General features: G+C 56.8%; 6 protein-coding genes across 6 annotated transcripts; 3 read left to right on the top strand and 3 right to left on the bottom strand.

Annotated features, from left to right (window-relative positions):
* Positions 1–3: 3 nt before the first annotated feature.
* Positions 4–738, bottom strand: Tmem97 (Sigma intracellular receptor 2; the record flags this gene model as incomplete). Its single annotated transcript, XM_062773497.1, has 3 exons — positions 4–233; positions 374–599; positions 685–738. 3 exons carry the CDS (start codon positions 736–738, stop codon positions 4–6), a joined length of 510 nt encoding a protein of 169 aa, XP_062629481.1.
* Positions 739–913: 175 nt separating this feature from the next.
* STY46 (Serine/threonine-protein kinase STY46) lies at positions 914–4,569 on the bottom strand. The gene is made up of 12 exons (XM_062773496.1): positions 3,954–4,569; positions 3,731–3,912; positions 2,888–3,686; positions 2,572–2,847; positions 2,403–2,536; positions 2,047–2,357; positions 1,941–2,008; positions 1,830–1,888; positions 1,691–1,780; positions 1,539–1,628; positions 1,255–1,485; positions 914–1,219 (listed from the first exon to the last, which is right to left on the bottom strand). Exons 1-12 carry the CDS (start codon positions 4,471–4,473, stop codon positions 1,013–1,015), a joined length of 2,967 nt encoding a protein of 988 aa, XP_062629480.1. The 5' UTR covers positions 4,474–4,569; the 3' UTR covers positions 914–1,012.
* Positions 4,570–4,976: 407 nt separating this feature from the next.
* SPAC1486.03c (G-patch domain-containing protein) lies at positions 4,977–8,205 on the top strand (the record flags this gene model as incomplete). Its single annotated transcript, XM_062773495.1, has 6 exons — positions 4,977–6,507; positions 6,551–6,741; positions 6,783–6,982; positions 7,031–7,355; positions 7,402–7,664; positions 7,704–8,205. 6 exons carry the CDS (start codon positions 4,977–4,979, stop codon positions 8,176–8,178), a joined length of 2,985 nt encoding a protein of 994 aa, XP_062629479.1. The 3' UTR covers positions 8,179–8,205.
* Positions 8,206–8,461: 256 nt separating this feature from the next.
* Drg2 (Developmentally-regulated GTP-binding protein 2) lies at positions 8,462–10,388 on the top strand (the record flags this gene model as incomplete). The annotated part of the gene is made up of 11 exons (XM_062773494.1): positions 8,462–8,495; positions 8,892–8,972; positions 9,021–9,130; positions 9,170–9,251; positions 9,300–9,362; positions 9,417–9,535; positions 9,579–9,654; positions 9,695–9,726; positions 9,780–9,974; positions 10,024–10,040; positions 10,095–10,388. 11 exons carry the CDS (start codon positions 8,462–8,464, stop codon positions 10,321–10,323), a joined length of 1,038 nt encoding a protein of 345 aa, XP_062629478.1. The 3' UTR covers positions 10,324–10,388.
* fzo1 (Transmembrane GTPase fzo1) lies at positions 10,366–13,423 on the bottom strand. Its single transcript, XM_062773493.1, has 2 exons — positions 13,006–13,423; positions 10,366–12,954 (listed from the first exon to the last, which is right to left on the bottom strand). Exons 1-2 carry the CDS (start codon positions 13,134–13,136, stop codon positions 10,509–10,511), a joined length of 2,577 nt encoding a protein of 858 aa, XP_062629477.1. The 5' UTR covers positions 13,137–13,423; the 3' UTR covers positions 10,366–10,508.
* Positions 13,424–13,723: 300 nt separating this feature from the next.
* Positions 13,724–18,336, top strand: Pcnt (Pericentrin). Its single transcript, XM_062773492.1, has 8 exons — positions 13,724–13,955; positions 14,037–16,601; positions 16,640–16,905; positions 16,954–17,218; positions 17,255–17,754; positions 17,808–17,975; positions 18,017–18,133; positions 18,181–18,336. The coding sequence occupies exons 1-8, from the start codon at positions 13,767–13,769 to the stop codon at positions 18,254–18,256; spliced, it is 4,146 nt and encodes a 1,381-aa protein (XP_062629476.1). The 5' UTR covers positions 13,724–13,766; the 3' UTR covers positions 18,257–18,336.
* Positions 18,337–18,454: the final 118 nt, after the last annotated feature.

Raw genomic sequence — 18,454 nt, 5'->3', positions numbered from 1 at the left:
ATGTTACGAGCTCTTGCGCTCGTGGGACACGCTGCGGCCCGCGATCTTGACCAAGCGGAGACCGAAGTCGAGAGCCATGCCGAGGGGAAATACGAGGAACGGGATGTAGCTGCTGAGCAGCATGCCCAGCTCGGCGACCGTGAGAGGCGGCTTGGAGTAGGGGTGCGTGAGAACGGCGTTGAGCACTGGAGCGAGGGTCGTGGCTGTCGACGCGCCGTACGCCACCAGGAGGGCTAAAGGAGGGATTAGTAGATGGAATGGCAGGGGCCAGAATGTGCGCGAGACACGTACGGTAGACACGGGGGTCATCTGCGATTATGCCCGTCAGCGACCATCACAAGCATCATGCTCATCAAGACGACACGACACGCACTGTTCCAGAGGCCAATGGCGCCAATAATAAAGCTCGGGAGCTGGAAGAGGGCCTCGAGCCAGAAAAAGGTACGCAGCCAAGCCCACTCGTCGCGGCCCGACACGACGCCCAGGAGGATGGGGTCGCGCGAGCGCGACACGTACCAGTCGAGCACGGCGGGAAAGGGGGTCGCCTCGAGCAGCCAGGCCGGGTAGAAGACCTGCAGGTCGATGAACAGTGTCGTCGGCTGCGGTCAGTTAGTTGGGTTGCGGACAAGGACGAACGATGTGAGCCTGGGCGTGTCAGCGGATTTCGCGCGCAATGAGGCTTACGACGAGGAAGATGAACCAGATCAGGTCGAGAGTACGGCCTTGGAATCGTGACATTGTGTTGAACGTGTGCCGGACGTGTGCTGGACAATGGAGAGCGGACGAGAACGAACGAGGGTGTTCAAAACACAAAGCTGGCGGACATGGGACGACCGTGCGTGCCTTCTTTCGTCACCGACCCTGGGCCGTCAATGTGCGTTTAGATCATTCCACTCACAACTCCGCTGCCTCGTATCATGACATGTGTTACATTTGCAGGTATTTCTTTCTCCACCCAGGCATGCTCTCGCCCAATGCAGCGCTATGTACTTCTATATCTTCCTTCTTTTTCTCAGCAGTCTGCGATGAGGGCCTCCAAATCGGCCACAACGTCGCTCATGGTCGGTCGTTCAGCCGGATCCTGGTGCCACATGCGTTCAACGAGATTGACAGGCTCTGCTCCCCAATGCTTTCGCAGGCCTGCAAGTGGTGGACGCTTGTGCTTTTGTCCCACCGCGTCGTAAATGTAATGCTCATTGTGTCCTTCCCAAGGATATTTCTGCCCATTAGCATCGCTAAACCATCTTCACTCACTTGCTCGCCAAACCAGCCCGACAGCATCTCCCAAAAGACCAATGCGGCGGAAAAGACGTCCACCTTGTAGTCGTACCTTGGCATAGGGTGCCAAAGCTCGGGCGCCTGCCAATTCACAGTGCCAACTAGACTTCGGATCATTGAACGTGTGCTATGCTTGACGCGCGCCAGGCCGAAGTCGCCAACTTTGGCAACACCTTGGCGAGTGATGAGGATATTCGTAGACTTGCACTGAGGAGAGGGGGAGCTCAGCAAAGAACCTTCATAGGTCCTGCCCAACTTACGTCGCGGTGAATAATTGCTGGCTGACGAAGATGCAAATACTCGAGCCCATGCGCAATGTCCAGCATGAGTTGAAGGACACGTTTCAGTGGCTGGGGTGGGACATTGCGCTACAGTGGTCAGCACCCGGCCGCCATTGAGGTTCACCACGCACAATGTAATCGAAGAGGTCACCGTTTTCACAGAGCTCACTGATCAACATGCAAGGCACCTGAGATGAGTCCTCAGGGATGCAGATACCTCTCTGGGCGGCTTTAGCATCTGTGCTCTGCGCCGAGGCCGTTCGGACTTACGAATCGCACAATGTTGGGATGGCGGAACTCGGCAAGCAACTTGAGCTCACGAATGTCCACTGGTGGCGCGTCAGCTCCTCCAGGATATGCCACACCTTCAGCACAACTTACTCTCACTAAGATGGCTGCGAAACTCTGAAATCGCCACCTTGCGACCACGAAGCTTGCCGACATACACGCTGCACGGTGAGAAGAAGTGACGACAACTAGCACGCACTCTTTGAAGCCACCACTGCCAATCTTCTCAAGTTTCACTAGGTGCTCGGGCTTGATGGTAAAGTCCTCCAGTCCCAGTTCCTGCAAGTCGAAGTTTAAGTCGTTCTCGGTCGAGCGGGCTAAATCATCGTCTGATCTTGGCGGCGTGGCAGGATCAGTTGCGTGTATGTGATCGCGAAGTAGAACTGGTGTAGCCACACCATCGGTACGGCTGTTGCTCGCGATGGCGTGTACCAGTTGAGGTGATTCTGGCCGAGCTGTGCTTTGGGAACTTGTCGAGGTGCGCTCCAGCTGCTCTTGCTGCTCGGCGTACTGTGGCTTATCAGACACGTTTGCCAAGACGATAGAGCCACTGACCCAATCCAACAACACCCGCGCCAGCTGTAATTTCGTCCCACCAACTTCCAGGTGGTTGGTTTCACAAAGCCGCACAAGCTCCTCGCGTCGGAGCCTAGTCAAGGACGAGACCGTGGCCGTGGTGAAGTCAAAGTCTCAATGTCAGTCGTCGTCGACGGAGTGCACTCACTTGCCACCCATTGTGACGACAGTTCGCCATCATCGGCGTCCATGTCCTCGTCATCATCATCGTACTCGAAATAAGTGTGTTCACGGGGTTCCAGATCGCCGAAGGGCTTGCCTGAGCGAGTCGTACGTGTACCAATCTCTTCCAAAGACGCCGACTCAGGTTCCACGTCGATGTCGAGTGAGTCATGGGGCTTGACGCCTTTCACTGACGCACGCCGTGACGACGATGACTTGCGCCTAGGTGATGTTCGGACGGGGGAACGGTTTGCCAGGACGGCTTTCACTGTCAGCGAATGTAGGGTTCCTCAATCACTTACCATTCTCGCCGTCGCTCGTGGACGCCTGCTGGGAAGGACCACCATGCTGAACATTGTCACTGCTCGTGTTCAAAGCCTTAAGAGCTTCACTCTTCGCTTGGCGGTCATGCTTGTCGCGTTTGAGCCATGGTTCAGGTTCAGATCGTTGCCTGTAAATGCTGGAACTAGACGATGCAGGTCCCTCGTCATCACCATTATCCTCGGCATCAGCATCGACCTCTGTCGAATTGTTCGTCGAATTGTTCGACCTGATGCTTGGTCCACGGCGCGGTCGCAATCGCTGAATCACTGGTGTGGCACGGACACCACTGGAGGAGCCATCGATTTGAATGGCGGCGGCTCGTGAACGGCTAGACTTGATATGTGGGGACTTTCGAACAGCAGTACGTGATGGTTGCTCCTCGTCGGCTGATCCATCAGATGTAGTCGTGTACGCGGATGAAAGAGTAGACGAGCGGCGCTTGAACCGCGGTGTATGTTCAACTGGGAGCGTAGAGGCTATCCGGACTCGAGGGCGCCGGTTCACTTTGCCCTTGGGTTTTGGCACATGGTCACCTTGCTTTGTGACTCCTTTTCGACGGTGTGAAGACCTCTGGTTGTCTCGGAGTCGTGATCTCTTGAGCACAGCTTTGGGTGTGGAATCAATGTCCATTTCCAGAGGATGCGGACTGTTCTCTGACGACGACGAGGGTGGCGAAGTCAAAGTTGAATTGGAGCGACTTCGCAAGACCATCGGGGAGAAGCCTCGTTCAAGTGAGGGTGACGAAAGGCCAGGCGAGGGATCGACAAACTGTTTCCGCTACAAGAGGTCTCAGAACGCGGTTCTTCACGGCAAAGACATACCGCTTTGATCAAGCCCTCAACCAGCTCAGACTTGCCTAAATCACGAGCGTCCTCGCCGCCTTCATCCATTTCGTCTTCCTCTGACAGCCACATTCCAGCCACCTTCCAGAGTCGAACGAGCTCCGTCTTACGCAACCGATGAAGTGAAGCCGCTGGAGCGTCCTGAAGGAGATGTTGGTCGTCTAGTCGGGGCTTAGCCATGCACCCCAAGGTCGCAACTCACCTTCACCAATCAACTCGGGTGCCTCATCATCCTCCGTCTCCACCCAGCTATCAGAGCCCGCACTTGAACCAGACCCAGGGCCGTGGCGCTTCCTCTTCCGAGGGCTCTGCGCTGCCGTATCCTCCTCTTCCGCAAGCTTAGAACGAAGTCTAGCTCCTGCCCTTCGGCCTCGGTTTAACAGGAGCGGGCTACCAGGGGGGATTAATCGTCCTCTAGACCGGTAGACTTCGAAATCTGAATCATCAGAATCGGAGGACTGCCCAAGTCTATTTGTAGACAGGGCCGACACGCCGAGTCGACGTCGCTTTGGCGGCCGACGGACTGGCGTGACTGCATGCTTGTGCTTTAATGGAGTGCCGGGTTTGGCGGGAGGGTCAAGGTACGCTCTAGAGCGGGTTCGAGTGGTGCGGAACATGTTTGGTTTGAGCGCGCCAAGGGGACGCGACGGCTGGACGGACAAGTGTTGAGAAGTGGAGGTGTGATGAAGGTTGTGATGGGCGATGAAGCGTGACGATGCCATGCGATGGAAGCCATAGCTTCAGGAGAGCTCAACAATGAGAGTGTTTGCGGTTATCGCATGCTGTCCAGGATACGGTGGTAGGTGAGTGGTGGTGGTGGTAGGTGAGTGGTGGTGGTGGTAGGTGAGTGGTGGTGGTGGTGGGTGGGACCAAAGATGAGAGTGACAGGGAAGTTAGAATGAACCCAGGATCGACAGTAATACCACTTTATGAATCAATCACAACACGGGCGCGCCGGCGGGCGAGCGCAAGGTCGGATCACAATCACGTGACACGGGTGAGTGGATCCGGCGCTGCCTGGGCCGGGTCCCGACAACAACAGGGCGAAAAAAGGCCCTCCAAGCCCGAGGCAGGCCTGCCACTCCAACCTCCACCCTTTTTAGGCACGCCAACTACTATCAGCAGTCGCCACCAACCATCCACAACAGGACCACAACTTCCCAAGGTTGCGACTGTTGCCACCAGTTAGACCTTTAACCCGTTCCTCACCCTTCCAGCAGTAGCCATGGCCAGGCGAAAGACGGGACTCCTATCCGACGGTTCCGACTCTGATTCGGCGGCCTCAGGCTCAGAGGGCGGGTTCAACTCGCAAGAAGACAACGACTCTCGTGCCGAGCGAGCTCTGTTCGAGAGGAAGTCGAAACGTCGACGGACCGATGGGAATGGCAAGGCAGCCGCCTGGGAGGGAATCTTTGGAGAAGATGACGCCTCTGGTAGTAGCCATCCCAGAGGTGGCCTCGGCGGGAGAGGAGGCCGCGGTGGCCGTTCCGGCAGCTCGAGGGTCGACTGGACAAAGTACGTCTCAAGCGCAACAGGAAGAGCTATGCTGATGCCATACAGAGCACCAGCCTTTGCGAAAAGTTCAAACGCGGGTGCCGATTCTCAAGACCCATCGTCGACAGACCGTCCTGGAAACGACAGCAAGAACGGTACCGATTCCGACAACGACGAATCTGACTCCTCGTCAGACGAATCCGAACCCTCGCGTCGTCCCTCGCCCCGCAGGGTTGTTGATGAAGACGAGGAAGAAGAAGAAGAAGAGACCTCCCATCGTGGCATTGGAGGTCGGGCAGGGATTGGAGGCCGGGCAGGGATCGGAGGACGAGCCGGAATCGGCGGGCAGCCCCAGTCGAGCTTCATGGCAAGCTTCCGTGGAGCCGTCTCCGACCAGGACCAGAACACAAAGCCCGACAAAGAAGCCGCAGCAGCGGATCCAGCAGCTCCAGCAACCCCAGAAGCTCCAGCAGCTGAAGCACCCTCAGCTTTCGGGCGCAAAGCGGCAGCCTTTAAACAGCATATCGCCGAGACATCGAACGAACGGAGCAGCTTCCAACCCAGTCGGTCGTCCACCCCAGTACCCAGGCCCGAGGTCAAGCAGGCAGAACTCAGCCGTGAAGACAAGGCCCATTTCAGCTCCAGCTATTTCCGCGAAAGCATTGGTGCGAAGTTGCTGGCCAACATGGGTTGGTCTGCAGGCAAAGGTCTGGGCGTCAATGAGGATGGACGAGCGGTGCCGGTTCAAGCGGCCAAGGTTAGGAACAAGGAGGGCATTCAAGCCGGAGATCGAACGGAAGAATCGAAGAGGGAGGCCCGTCGACGAGGCGAGCTTGATGACCCGGAGCCGCCTACCCGAGGAAGGAAGAAGGCACCTCGCTCGAATGAGCCACGACCGCCCCGTGACGAATGGAAACGCCAAAAGCGAGTGAAGAACAAGGTCGCGCACATCTCTGTTGATCAACTCCTTGCCGAAGAAAAGGACACATCAACCGCTTCCGGCGTGGGACTGGTACTGGACGCTCGAAGCGGGGAGTTGAAGGCTGTCGAGTCGCTGTCTGAACTCTCACTATCGACTTGGACTCCGACAGGCGAAGCGACCCAACTTCCTGAGCTGCGACACAACCTTCGCCTGATTCTGGACGTTGCCAAGGGCGATGTTGCCAACCTTGTCAAGGACGGCAAGTCAATCAACGAGCGACGACGATGGGGCACAAAAGGGGAGGAGCGTGCGCAGCAAAAGGTCGACGAGGCAGCGAGCGGTGAGTCATTGGAGTTTGGAAGACATGCGCTGACGCCTCACAGAGATCGCGACCCTCGAGCAAGTTCAACGTAAAATTAAGGAGGTTGGAGAACTGAGCCAAAAGTACTCTTCAAATGAGAAGCCATCCTTGGAGGGTTTGGAGACTGCATTCACCTCGCTCGTAGTCGACTTCAAGGATCAGTACATCCAGCTGTCGCTTGACGACGTGATTGTGGGGTCGATCGATGTTGTTGTGAGTAGTTGACTGCTATGTTTCACTGCTGACACCCTCAGCTTCGTCACCCGTTTGCCAACTGGCACCCATTCGATGAGACTTCGGACGTGCTTCTGGCGACACTCAAGCCATGGCGAATGGCATTCAAGCTCAATGTCGACAGCACCCTTGATGATGAGCCTTCTTCTGAACGGCAGATGACTGCTTGGGAGTCCCTCCTTTGGAATCGATGGCTCCCCAAAGTGCGATCAGCTATCAAGTAAGTGCCCTAGTCGTTCCACCCATGTTCCCATGCTGACGTTCCCAGCAACGAGTGGGACCCCACGTCGCCGCAGCCAGCAGTTCACCTCCTCGAATCCTGGGGGCCCCTCCTTCCTGCTTTCTTGCGTGACAATATTGTCGACCAGCTCATTCTCCCGAAAGTTAGGACCGCCGTGCAAGACTGGACCGGACGGGGGGGGAGAAACGGCAAGACTCCCTCTCTTGCGTCGATTATTTTCCCCTGGCTCCCACTCTTGGGCGAACGAATCGGCGATGTTCTGGAAGAGGCTAAGCGACGTATTCGCTCTGTCCTTCGTAAATGGAGCGTTACAGATGGCGTCTTGGACGAACTTCAGCTTTGGAAGAAGGACGTAAGTTGTGATCGCCCGAGGTGCGGTGCCTGGCTAACATACCCAGATTTACACCTCCAGCGAGTGGGACAAGCTTATTGGCGAGCATGTCCTTGGGAAGCTGGGCGCGTGCCTACGCGACGATTTGGTCATCAACCCACGCCACCAGGACATGAAGCCCCTCGTGGACTGGGTCTTCCCGTGGGCGTCTCTCATCCGCCCTTCCACTTTTGCCAGGCTATTCGAGTTAGAGTTCTTCCCGAAGTGGTTGAACGTGCTCTACCTCTGGCTCACTCACCCTGGGTACAATGGAGATGAAGTCGCCCAATGGTGAGTGACAATTAAGCGACGCAGAGCTGACACCCTCAGGTTTGAGATGTGGAAGGGCGTCTTCCCTCTTGAGCTCTTGTCCAACAGCTCGATCATGCACGGCTTCACCGCAGGTCTCCAACTCATGAACCAGGCCATGGAGCTTGGCGCAAGTGCCCCAACCAAGCTGCAGAAGCCCAACTTCCAGCCCCTCAGCCGCCAAGACAGAAGGTCGGACGTTAAATCAAGCAAGAAAACTGGCAATGGGCGAGCGGACGCTCATCACGCCCCTCCGGACATCACGTTCCGCACTATTGCAGACGAGTTTATCGCCTCCAACGACTTGCTGTTGCTGCCTCTTCACAAGTCGCATTCGACAACTGGCAAGCCTCTCTTCCGCGTCGGATCGACAATCGAGGGCAAGGGGGCAACCATCTACTTTGGCGAGGACGCGGTATTTGTGCGAGGGGACGACGATGTGTACCGTGCTGTAGGCCTCCCCGACTTGGTGAAGGCTGCAGGAGAAGCAAAGTAGGAGCATATGCATATGGATCGTCGAGTGATAAGCATTTGTAGGCGAACTCGGCCAATGTGTCTACGAAATCTTATTGTTGACACTGAGCGTGATGGTAATACACTCTGGCGGAATCTAATGTCCACAAGATGAAATCAAAGTGGAGGGCGGGCGGCAGCGAGATTGCAGGCAACAGACATTTGACTGGGACGTAACTCAAGAGATCCGTGTATCGATACTCTTCAACGACTGACTCTACTGCAACTACTCGAGCACCAGCCCGGCAAGGAGAGACGTATTCAAAATGGGTGTCCTTCAAAAGATTGAGGATATCGAGAGTGCGTATGGCCATGAGGCAGACCCAGCAATGGCAGAAGCTGATCAGTTGCCCCGCAGAGGAGATGGCGAGGAGTAAGTTGGAGACATGCCCCATAAGCTGTCCTTTGCTAACGGCATCGTGCAGCGCAGAAGAAGTTCGTGATACGCGTCGATCCCAACGGAGCTTGCTTTTACTGACATGGCTTCTCTCTTCAACAACTGCAGCAAGGGTAAGAAGCTCGTGCGGCTCCAGGGTGTCAAAGCTGACACTGGCAGCGACGGAGTATCACCTGGGTCTTCTCAAAGTGAGAGGGGCTCTCGACTTGCTCGCGGAAGTGTTACTAACCATGCGTTTGCAATGCTAGGCAAAATGTGAGGCGCGAGATGCACCAGACGGACAGGGCTGACCATTCCAGTGGCCAAGTACCGCGCTCAGCTGCTGGAGCCCGAGAAGAAGGGCCCCAAGGGAGAAGGCTTTGATGTTATGAAGTCGGGCGGTGAGTGGTCTCATTGACCATGTGGGTGAGACTGACGCCGGTTGCCAGATGCCCGTGTGTGTTTGATCGGATTCCCCTCCGTCGGCAAGTCGACTCTTCTGTCCAAGACGACCAAGACCGAGTCGGTGGTCGGAGCGTACGAGTTCACGACGCTCACAGTGAGTCGCGAGTGTGACGGTAAACTGAACGCGGCGTAGGCTATTCCCGGTGTTCTTGAGTATGAGGGAGCCCGCATTCAGCTTCTCGATCTGCCCGGTATTGTGCAGGATGCCGCCAAGGGTGAGGCGACTGTCTGCCTGGTCTTGAAGTGACAAACTTACACAACAGGTCGCGGACGTGGACGACAGGTCGTCTCAGTCGCCAAGACGGCCGACCTGATTCTCATTATGAGTGCGTGAGATAGCGCCCTGGTGCTGAACGTTCTTCAATGGCTGACCTGGGCAGTTGACGCCACCAAATCGGACGAGCAGAAGGCGATGCTTTACGCAGAACTCGAGGCCGTTGGAATCCGTCTCAACACCGCACCCCCAGATGTCGTGTTCAAGCAGAAGACTGCCGGTGGTGTAGGTGGCGAGTAAGAGTGCGCAGCCTGACCCACTCTCAAAGATCACGATCAACAACACTGTCAAGTTGACCAAGATCGACGAGCGCACGATTCGCTCGATTCTGCAGACGTACAGGAGTGAGCTGGGACCAGGTTTGCGAGTCTGACAGCTTTACAGTCCACAACTGCGACGTGATGATCCGCGAGGACGTGCGTGACGGCTGTTGCAGCCTGTAGCGTAACATTGTTACTAATGTTGCCAGATTACCACTGACGAGTTTATCGACGTCCTGCTCGGAACACGCAAGTACATCCCATCCCTGACTGTTATCAACAAGATCGATGGCGTCTCCATGGAGACGCTGGATCGCATGGCACGCGAGGGCGATGGACGGACAGTCATGATCAGCTGTGAGCTTGATCTCGGCATTGACTGGCTCCTGGAGGCTGTTTGGAAGGTGAGTAGCAAGAGTGCAAAAGCATGACAGACTTGCTAACCTTCTGCAGGAGCTGGGCCTGGTGAAGTGAGTCGTCACAGCTACCCGCGCTTCCCAGATGCTAATCTTCTTCTTCCCCAGGGTCTACACAAAGAAGCGTGGAGAGCAGCCAGACCTCGGCGACCCCATCTGCTTGAGGGCAGGCGCTACCGTCGAGACGGTTTGTCACGGTATCCACCGCAGCCTGGCTTCGCACTTCAAGTATGCTCTCGTTTGGGGCAAGTCGAGCAAGTTCAACCCCCAGCCTCAAAAGGTCGGTTTGACCCACCACGTCCAGGACGAGGATGTTGTCAGCATTTTCACCAAGTAGGCGCCTCATTCAGCACAGACCAATCGACGATCTCAACTGCAGTTTGTAGACGACCAAGGCGAAGATGTCACTTCATTCATATATTCGTCTCTTTGAGGGAAGGTCACTAATCTACAATGTAAAACAACAAAAGAAAAACCGAAGTGCCCTTCATATCCGATCCCAAATCTGTGGCTGCTGTGTGTCTAGAGCTTCAGGCCCAACTGCCCGCGGATCAAGTCCACGCGTTGTTCGACCTCGGTGAACCACTCCAGCGCACGAGTTGCTCGCTCGGCAGTCTCCTCGCTTTGGCGGACAATCTCGTTGCGAACCTCCAAAGCAGCACGGAAGCGCTCACGAAGGTCCCAAGCAGCGAGGCGCATGACTTTGCGCACCTCGCGGCCGATGCGCTCGGATTCGGCCTCGCAGAACGGAGTCTCGTCCTCTTCTTGTCCGCCAGAGGTGACGAGGAGCTGGGCACGAATGTGACGCCCAACGTTGCGGGGGATAGTGCGGGGCAGCTCGTAGACCACGTAGGCGATGGCACCGGCGACAATCACACCGAAGGCAGGGCCAGCCCACTTGCGGACAACGGGGTTGGAAGCGAGCTCTGAAAGTTGAACAATGCCCTCGAGGAGCGAGCGGAGAGCAACCGTCTTGCCGCCGGCCATGGAGAAGGCACCGAGAGCCAGAGACGCCGCACCGATGCCCGACACTTCGTTGTTCATGGAAGCGGGGATCAGGTCCTTGAGTGGTGAGAGCTTGGGGGACTCTGACGGGACCGAGTCGGTGAGGAACAGGTGGTATTGCAAGTCGAAGATGTCGGAAACGGAAACGTTTGAAAGAGCAGAGTTGCCAGCCAATCCAAGGCCAACATACTGGCGGCCAGAGACACGGCGGCCCTTGGCATTGGAGTGGTTGAAGAACATGGCGTTGGCGTTGAAGACTCGCTTCGAGCGCTCTACATCAGCGGGGAGGTGCTTGTCACCGAGGCCACCAATGGTCTTGACAGCACCAGTGGTGATGTCGCGAGACGAGTCCTCGACCGAGCGGACAGCAATGTCGAGGGACGAAAGGAGAGCACGGCGAACCTCGTGAGCATAGTCCCATGCTCCGAGGAGGCCAGGATACACGGGCACAGGCACACCTTCCGCCAGCTCGCCGCGACCAACGCGGTCGAGGGCGGCACGGAGGGATTGCTTGGCATTGGTGGTGGCCGAAGCAGTGACAGATTCCTCCTCCGTGACAAGACCGTCCTCGAGAGAGTCCTTGCCGCGCTTCATGCGGTCGAGCTCGGGCTTGACACGCGAGATCTCCTTGAGAGCGACATCGCGCTCCTGGTTGGCGACCACGGAATTGGCCGAGGCGAGGAGCTCGACGTCCGCCAGTAGGTGCGTAGTGTAGTTCTGGGCCGGGCCAAGCTTGGACTTGGCGCGGTTGACGAGGACAAAGGAGCGGAGGGACTGCTCCAGGTAAGAGAACGCGGCGTCCATGTCGTCGGCGCTGTCGTCTTCGTCACTGTCCTCGAAACCCATAGCAACCTTGGCAGAGTCGACGAAGTGGGCGAGGTCCTTGGCGTCGGCATAGGTGTCAGGGCTCAATTGCTTGATCTGCTCCATGACAGCACGGCGGCAGCGCTCCTTGTCCTTGATCTGGTCGAAGCGGTTGACAACGATGAAGAGGTGGGCCTTCTCGTGGCCAGCCTGCCAGATGAACTCCTTGGCCGAAAGCGTAAAGTGGTTGGCCGCTGAGACGACAAACACGACAACATCAATCTCCTCCTGGCGAGCAAAGTTGGCGGTTGTCTTGATCGAGTCGCGGTTGAGGCCAGGAGCGTCAATCAGCGAAATGTCCACAACACCATTGTGCAGGATTGATGGGTTGGAGCTGCCAATGCTGTTCTCGCGGAGGAACACTCGGAGAGGCGGCGCTGAGGGGTCGTTGTCAATGTCGGTAGCAAGCTTCTCAAGCTGGTCCAGCGGAACGACTGTGTGGGTCGAAGGGTCGGCTGGATCGTACTTGACGTTTGGCTCGAGGACGTGAACTTCCTCGACATCATTGTTTTCGCGCGCACTGACAACCTCGACAAAGCGAGTGGTCAAAGGCTGCTGGTCCGTAGGCATAACCTCGGAGTGGCGGAGAAGAGCATTGACGAAGGTCGACTTGCCAGCGTTCAAGTCGCCAGTAACCAAAACTCGCGAGTGGGCGTCATGGATACGAGCGTGCAGGAGGTTGAGATGGTCCAATGCTGCTGACAGACGGTTGTCCAGCAGAGCCGAGATGGACGAGCGTTCGAGGTTAGAGATCAGAGCCTTGGCGTGCCGTGTGGCGCCAAGGTTGAGGTCCAGCTGAAGGATGGAGAAGTCTTCAGACTCCGAGGACGCGACACTGGCAGGCTCCTCAGTCAAGGATGACTCGTCCAGGAGGGTGACCGAACGCTTCATCTGTCGTCTCTCGTTGGACACCGAGTTGACAATGACATTCGTCGACGATGAGGGCTCATCGGCGAAAGTCAGAGCACGTCTGCCCACACCGGGTGTTGCCGTGTCAGAAGGCTGGTTGAAGTGGGGGTAACGAATCTTCCACTCCTCGGTGTTGAAGTTCTTCAGGTCGGCGACGAGGTGCTTGGTCGCATCGATAGCCTCGGAGAGCCTGACTAGTTAGACGCGTGACAGGACGGGAGCCGCCACGGGGACTACTTACTGGTGCTGCTTGTTCTCGTAGTCTCGAACGACCGCATCACCGGCAATACGAGCCTGGATAGATGCAGGCTCATTACCAATGTGCGACTCCTTCTCGAACGCCGGGGAGGAGGGAGGGATGTAGGGCTGCATGATGGGAGCAAGGGCGGTGGGTCGCCACTGGGCGATGAAGGTTTAACAGTGATCCGATGCGAAGAAAACGAAAGTCGAACTGGAAATGAAAATCGGGCCGATGTATGCGGTCGATGCAATATGCTGTGCCGAGGTCGTCGCGCAAGTGAGGAGAATGTGAAGCAAGTAGGGTGAAGATGGGGGGTAAGAGGAGGAGGAGGGAGGGTGTTGGAGTTGTCGTCGTCGAAAGCTCTCGTCGCCGTTTGTCAGGTGTCTGTGTGGTGGGTGTGTTTGTGTTGCGGTGTCCGGTGGTGGTGTGGTGCACAGGCCGGGCTCGGAGACGACGGAACTTGTTTGACTTGGGGGACGTTGGCCGCCCGTGGGCCAAATTTGATCCCGTCACCTTAACCAGCCCTCTCGCCAACTTGACATCCGTGCGCACCCGAGTGGCCCCACCGCCACTTGCGGCCAAACACACGGAAATTGCCACGTGGTCCACGTGGTTGGCGATCCCCGAGCGCGCCTGTCTTTGACTTTTGACTCCGTTGCCCCGCAGATGCATCATGGCCCAACAATAACAACAAGGCCAGCAGGCATCACTTGTCTGACTGACTCACATCTACACATCCTCGCTCGCAGAGGTCTCCAGCCATGGCTGCTCTCCTTCTCGACACCCCTTCAAGGGTGCTCAGACGTGTTCAGCAGTACGAGGACATGGAGCTCCCGTCCCTTCCAAGCTTCCAACACGACCTCGACGACATGGACAGCGACCATTCTATCGTCTCGGACAGCTATGCCATCACCAAGGCCCATGAGCCGTCGCTCACTTCGAACGGAGATGTGAGTTCCATTCACATTGCACTCGCTTATGGATAGGCTTCTTTTACATCACGCTCTCGCGTCCGCTCAGCGTCTCCGCAGAGTTCATCCACAGCTGTTCCCGGCCCCATTCCTAGGCCCTTTCGCTCGCCAGCCCTCTCTTCATCCGCCACCGTAAAGCCTGTGACTTCGCCAGTCCGATACTCGGAGACCACGTTCCCCACCATTCCTTACTCTGATACGCTTGAGAGTTCATCGGCCTACCTCGATCAATCACAATCTGTTCGCCACCCAGACGCATCGCAACGCGCCGATTCCGACCACGGCGATTCCTCCGAACGGCTCTTCCCTCCATCTGCTGGCCAGGAGTTTGGATCTCGCAGTGAAATCCCTCTCTACTCGTATGACCCTTCGTACGAGTCTGAAATTGCCGACACTCCGATTCCCCGTCACTTGGGTCGAGCCAACCTGTCCGGATCGAGCGACCGGCCGCGCATCCCAAGTCTTAGTCGCAGCGAGATTTCAGTCACCGATACCGAAGCTTCTACCCCAGAAGGCCGAGGTCGTGTGCTGGATCCTTCTGTGGTTGGAGACGACATCGATACCCTCGGAAGCATGACTCACAATTACGACCTTGAGGAGACGGAAGAGGACGTGAGCGGTGCGCCAAACTTTGACTCTCCGGCGAAAACTGCCTCCCCGTCAAGCCAAGCGACAGCGACCCCAGTGGCTATACGCTACATGGACTCGCCTTCAACAGCAGCACGCGCTGCTGCTACGCCCTTCGGTGCTGGTGCATACGGCGGTCCCCTTCGCGATGTCACGCCGTCTCACCGCAACGGAACGCCGACCACTCCAAAGTCCACACTGGTGCCGTCATCGGACGGCCTGAAGACACCTCGCCCCCCTCTCAATGATGCAGAGAGGCGCAAGAGCCATGTACTCTCTGTATTGGCCTCTGCATCCGCGCCTCGGATACGACCACGAGGAACCCCCCACCACCGCTTGCGTCAAGTCTCCATGGCACCGGAAGGATCTTCCATTGCCGAGGAATCCGACGCCACAAGTGTAACGCAACATACGGAGAGGACGCAGAATGACTCGTTCGTCTCCATCGCGTCGTCTGATGACCTCATGACCGACCGTCGCGGGTCTCGCCTCCATCGCCTTCAACGTGGCAACACCTCGGTCCCCAACATTCTGCTCACAAACACAAACACCCCGGGCGTCTCTTTAAACCTCGACGGCCGACCTGATGCTATCAAGGTCCAAAAGCATCTGAACCTCATGAACAAGCAACTCTTGGAAGGAAACACAGAGCTCGCTCGTGAGGCTGAGGAATGGCGTGAAGAGTGTAACCGCCTCCAAAGCCTGATCCAGGAAGCGGGGATAGAAGTTGAAGTTGACGAGGACGGCGCCATTATTGGCATTCCTGGCCAGCGTCGACGCAATCTCAAGCCGAGGGATGACAGCTTGGAGCTTCCGTCCATCGACACCTCTACCCTCAACGAGCGGCTACGCGATATGGAGAGCGAGCTCCAAGAGCGAGAAGAAACCATCGCAAGTCTGCACCAACGGCTCAATGACCCCAGCCAGGATGGCCACGAGCTAATTGCCCTTCGCGACAAGCTGGTTGCCTCCGAAAGGGCATACGTTGATCTTCAAGCCGGCTTCGCCAAGAAGACAGAAGAGCATGCCTCGCAGTTCACAGAAATATGCTCAGCCTTCGAGCAGCAGGTCAAGACACTACAAGACGAACTGGCAGCGTCCAAGGGCCAATTGGCATCACTGTGCTCCAATGCCGTCGTCGACACAGCACAGCGACCAACTGTATCAGCGGAGCGGGAAGAGGAGCTTATGGCCAAGATCACCGCCTTGACTGGAACGCTAGAGGATGAACGGTCTCGCAACTCGCACACCGAAGCCGACGCCGACCAACAATTGTCCGCCTCTCGGGAGGAGGTTGCCGGTCTTCAAGCTCAGCTCGCACGTGCAAAGGAGGAGCACTCCTTGAGCGCGGCAACACAGAACCAGCAAATCTCCCAGCTGACTGCAGCCAAGGCTTCCCTGGAGGCTGAGATTCAACAAGCCGAAGCTCAATCAAAAGAGCAGGATATTGTGGTTCAGGAGCAGAAGTCTCGGATTACCAACCTCCTCGACACCCTCGCACGGTTGGAGACGCAGATTGGAACGGGCACCACCAACGAGCAAGACCTCGAACACCAAGTTGAGGAGCTGCAGGCGGACAATGAGGCCATTCGACTCGCGCTAGCCGAAAAAGATGCTGAAATCATCGCGCTGCAAAAGCAGAGAGATATCAGCCGTCAAGAGATCGAGTTTGGCGATGACGGTGGTAGCCACGGTGATGCCACCTCCAACAGCATGGTCATCGCGCTCGAGGATGAACTCGGCGAGGCATACCGTGAGATTGGCCGTCTCCGTCATGAGCTTGAATCCGCCCCCTTGCGCAAGTCCACTTTGGAGAGCCGCGATGCGCGTATCAAGGCTCTTGAGACCGAGAAAATCGCCTTGGCGGAGCGTCTGCAGAGCCGTTCTGTCTCTACCCCTGCTCGCTGGGGCACGGACTCTATTAAGACTTCGACGCCTCTTGTCCACAAAGCTCTTAGCTCTCTGATGATGCCCCGCACCCCGGGCCCCATGAAGGAGGTGAGCCATGGCATCCTCCCCTCATGCTAACAGTACAGTTCTCGTGGCTGCAGAGCACAATTGGGGATGCCAACGAGCCGATGCTACGAGTCCAGATTGAACACCTCCAGCAAGAGCTCGAACTTGCCAACTCGCAACTAGACCGAAACTTTGGGCGGCTTGAGGAGGCTGGACTGGGAGCCGTGGGCTTGAGGGAGAAGTTGGCGCTCGCCAACGACAAGATTGCCAAGTTGGAGGCCGAACTGCGCGCCTTTGCACGAGAGAATAAGACGTATGCTGCATCCGTAGACGTCGGCCGCACCAAGTAAGTTTGCTCTGCTTCGTTATGCTTGGCATGGCTGACAACCATAAGGAATGCGACCTTGGAGGAGGCGTTGGCCTCTGTGAATCAGCAAATGACCATCCTCAAGGCCGACATGCGGGCAGAGAAGGACCGACTGCAAGACGAGACAAAACGACTCCGTGCTCTGGTGGCTGATATTCAAGCCAAGTCGGATCACGAAATCGACGGCATTGGAGCACGGATGGTCACTCTTCAGCGAGAACTAGACGACGCGGTGCAAGACGGCGAGACTCGAGTAGGCCGCTTGAGGAAGGAGCGAGACGAGCTGCAGCGCGTACGTGCTTGACAGGGTTGAGAGACTGACAAACAGACTCTGGCTGAGGCTCATGCCAGCGCCGATCGAGACCGTTTGGAGCTTGCCAAGGAGAACCGTCGCCTCAAGGAGTCAAGCGCTTCGGCGGATCAGCACACAGCTGCAGTTCGGGGTCTGGAAGAGCGCCTTCGTGATGAAAAACGTGGAGCCGAGGAACTGCGGGAAACGATTCGCCAGCGCACTCAAGCCTTGCGTGCCGCAGAGCGCGCTGCCGATGAGCTGAGGAACCAGCGCTCGCAGGTGGCTTTCGAGCTTGCCCTGTTCAACGAGGACCTCGGCATTCAGCAAAAGGAGTGCGCAAAGTTTGGCGCCGAACTGGAGGCCCTCCGCAAGACTCAAGTCGATCGTGCTGCTTCACACAAGAAGGCGCTGGCCGACACTGAAGGGGAACTGGGTTGGACACGAGAGCGCCTAAACACCGCCATGAAGGACGTGGAGCACGCTCAGCGTCGTTGTCTTCACTTGGAGAAGCAGATTGCCGCCCATGACACGGAGAGGTGAGTCGGTCTGGCGGGCCTCCTTTTTTGGCCCAACACTGATCGTCGTCTAGCCGTGACATGTCGCTAGAGCAGAAGCAGAAGTTCAAGTCCCAGACCCGGGTACTGTCTGCCCAGATCCAGTATTTGAAGGCGAAGTACGCCCGAGAGGCCACTTTCAGGAATGCTCTGTCGCTCCAGAAGAAGTTCTTGATTCTGCTTATTGGCGGCAAGAGTAGAAAGTGAGTTGTTTCTCGTGACACAGGTCGGCTAACCGCGACAGTGAGCAAGTGGCACTCCGGGAAATTGCGTCAATGGGGTACGAGTTACCATCCTCTGCTCGCCCACGACGTACGTTGAAGGGTGTGGCACTCGCGGTTGTAGCGACCATTCGAGCACGGTAAGTGATTCGACGTGGAGGCAGACCAGCCGCTGATAAACTCGCAGGCGGCTTGCCCAGCAGTGGCACATGGCTAGCGAGCAGAGATCCGTTGTTGTCGACCGACGTGTTTCGCGTAGCTAAGATTGATTGACGGCGTTTGCGTTATTGTAGTATTGTTGTGCTTGACCATGTGCCCAACAAGGCACCTATGTATATTGTTTGTGCATGATGATGACGATTGTTTGCTTGGTGCCAGTCGAGTGTGAATGAGCACAAGACGGAGTTTGAACCAATGTCCGCGTCTTTGGATGTTGATTCCAACTGTTGAGCATGACCATT

The sequence above is a fragment of the Vanrija pseudolonga genome, chromosome 5, assembly GCF_020906515.1.
Source record: "Vanrija pseudolonga chromosome 5, complete sequence".
NCBI lineage: Eukaryota > Fungi > Basidiomycota > Tremellomycetes > Trichosporonales > Trichosporonaceae > Vanrija > Vanrija pseudolonga.
The sequence above is the reverse complement of the archived record's forward strand: the minus strand, read 5'-3'. Positions and strand labels throughout refer to the sequence as shown.

What these genes read in the sequence shown, in the direction of transcription:
- STY46 (XM_062773496.1), bottom strand. Translation starts at nt 4,473, where the DNA reads ATGGCATCGTCACGCTTCATCGCCCATCACAACCTTCATCACACCTCC. An exon ending in CACGAGCGACGGCGAGAATG is followed by an intron (nt 2,848 to 2,887) that starts GTAAGTGATTGA and finishes TGACAGTGAAAG; the next exon opens with CCGTCCTGGCAAACCGTTCC. An exon ending in CAGCAATTATTCACCGCGAC is followed by an intron (nt 1,486 to 1,538) that starts GTAAGTTGGGCA and finishes CCCTCTCCTCAG; the next exon opens with TGCAAGTCTACGAATATCCT.
- fzo1 (XM_062773493.1), bottom strand. Translation starts at nt 13,136, where the DNA reads ATGCAGCCCTACATCCCTCCCTCCTCCCCGGCGTTCGAGAAGGAGTCG. An exon ending in TACGAGAACAAGCAGCACCA is followed by an intron (nt 12,955 to 13,005) that starts GTAAGTAGTCCC and finishes CTAACTAGTCAG; the next exon opens with GCTCTCCGAGGCTATCGATG.
- Pcnt (XM_062773492.1), top strand. Translation starts at nt 13,767, where the DNA reads ATGGCTGCTCTCCTTCTCGACACCCCTTCAAGGGTGCTCAGACGTGTT. An exon ending in CCCCGGGCCCCATGAAGGAG is followed by an intron (nt 16,602 to 16,639) that starts GTGAGCCATGGC and finishes CTAACAGTACAG; the next exon opens with TTCTCGTGGCTGCAGAGCAC. An exon ending in GTAGCGACCATTCGAGCACG is followed by an intron (nt 18,134 to 18,180) that starts GTAAGTGATTCG and finishes ATAAACTCGCAG; the next exon opens with GCGGCTTGCCCAGCAGTGGC.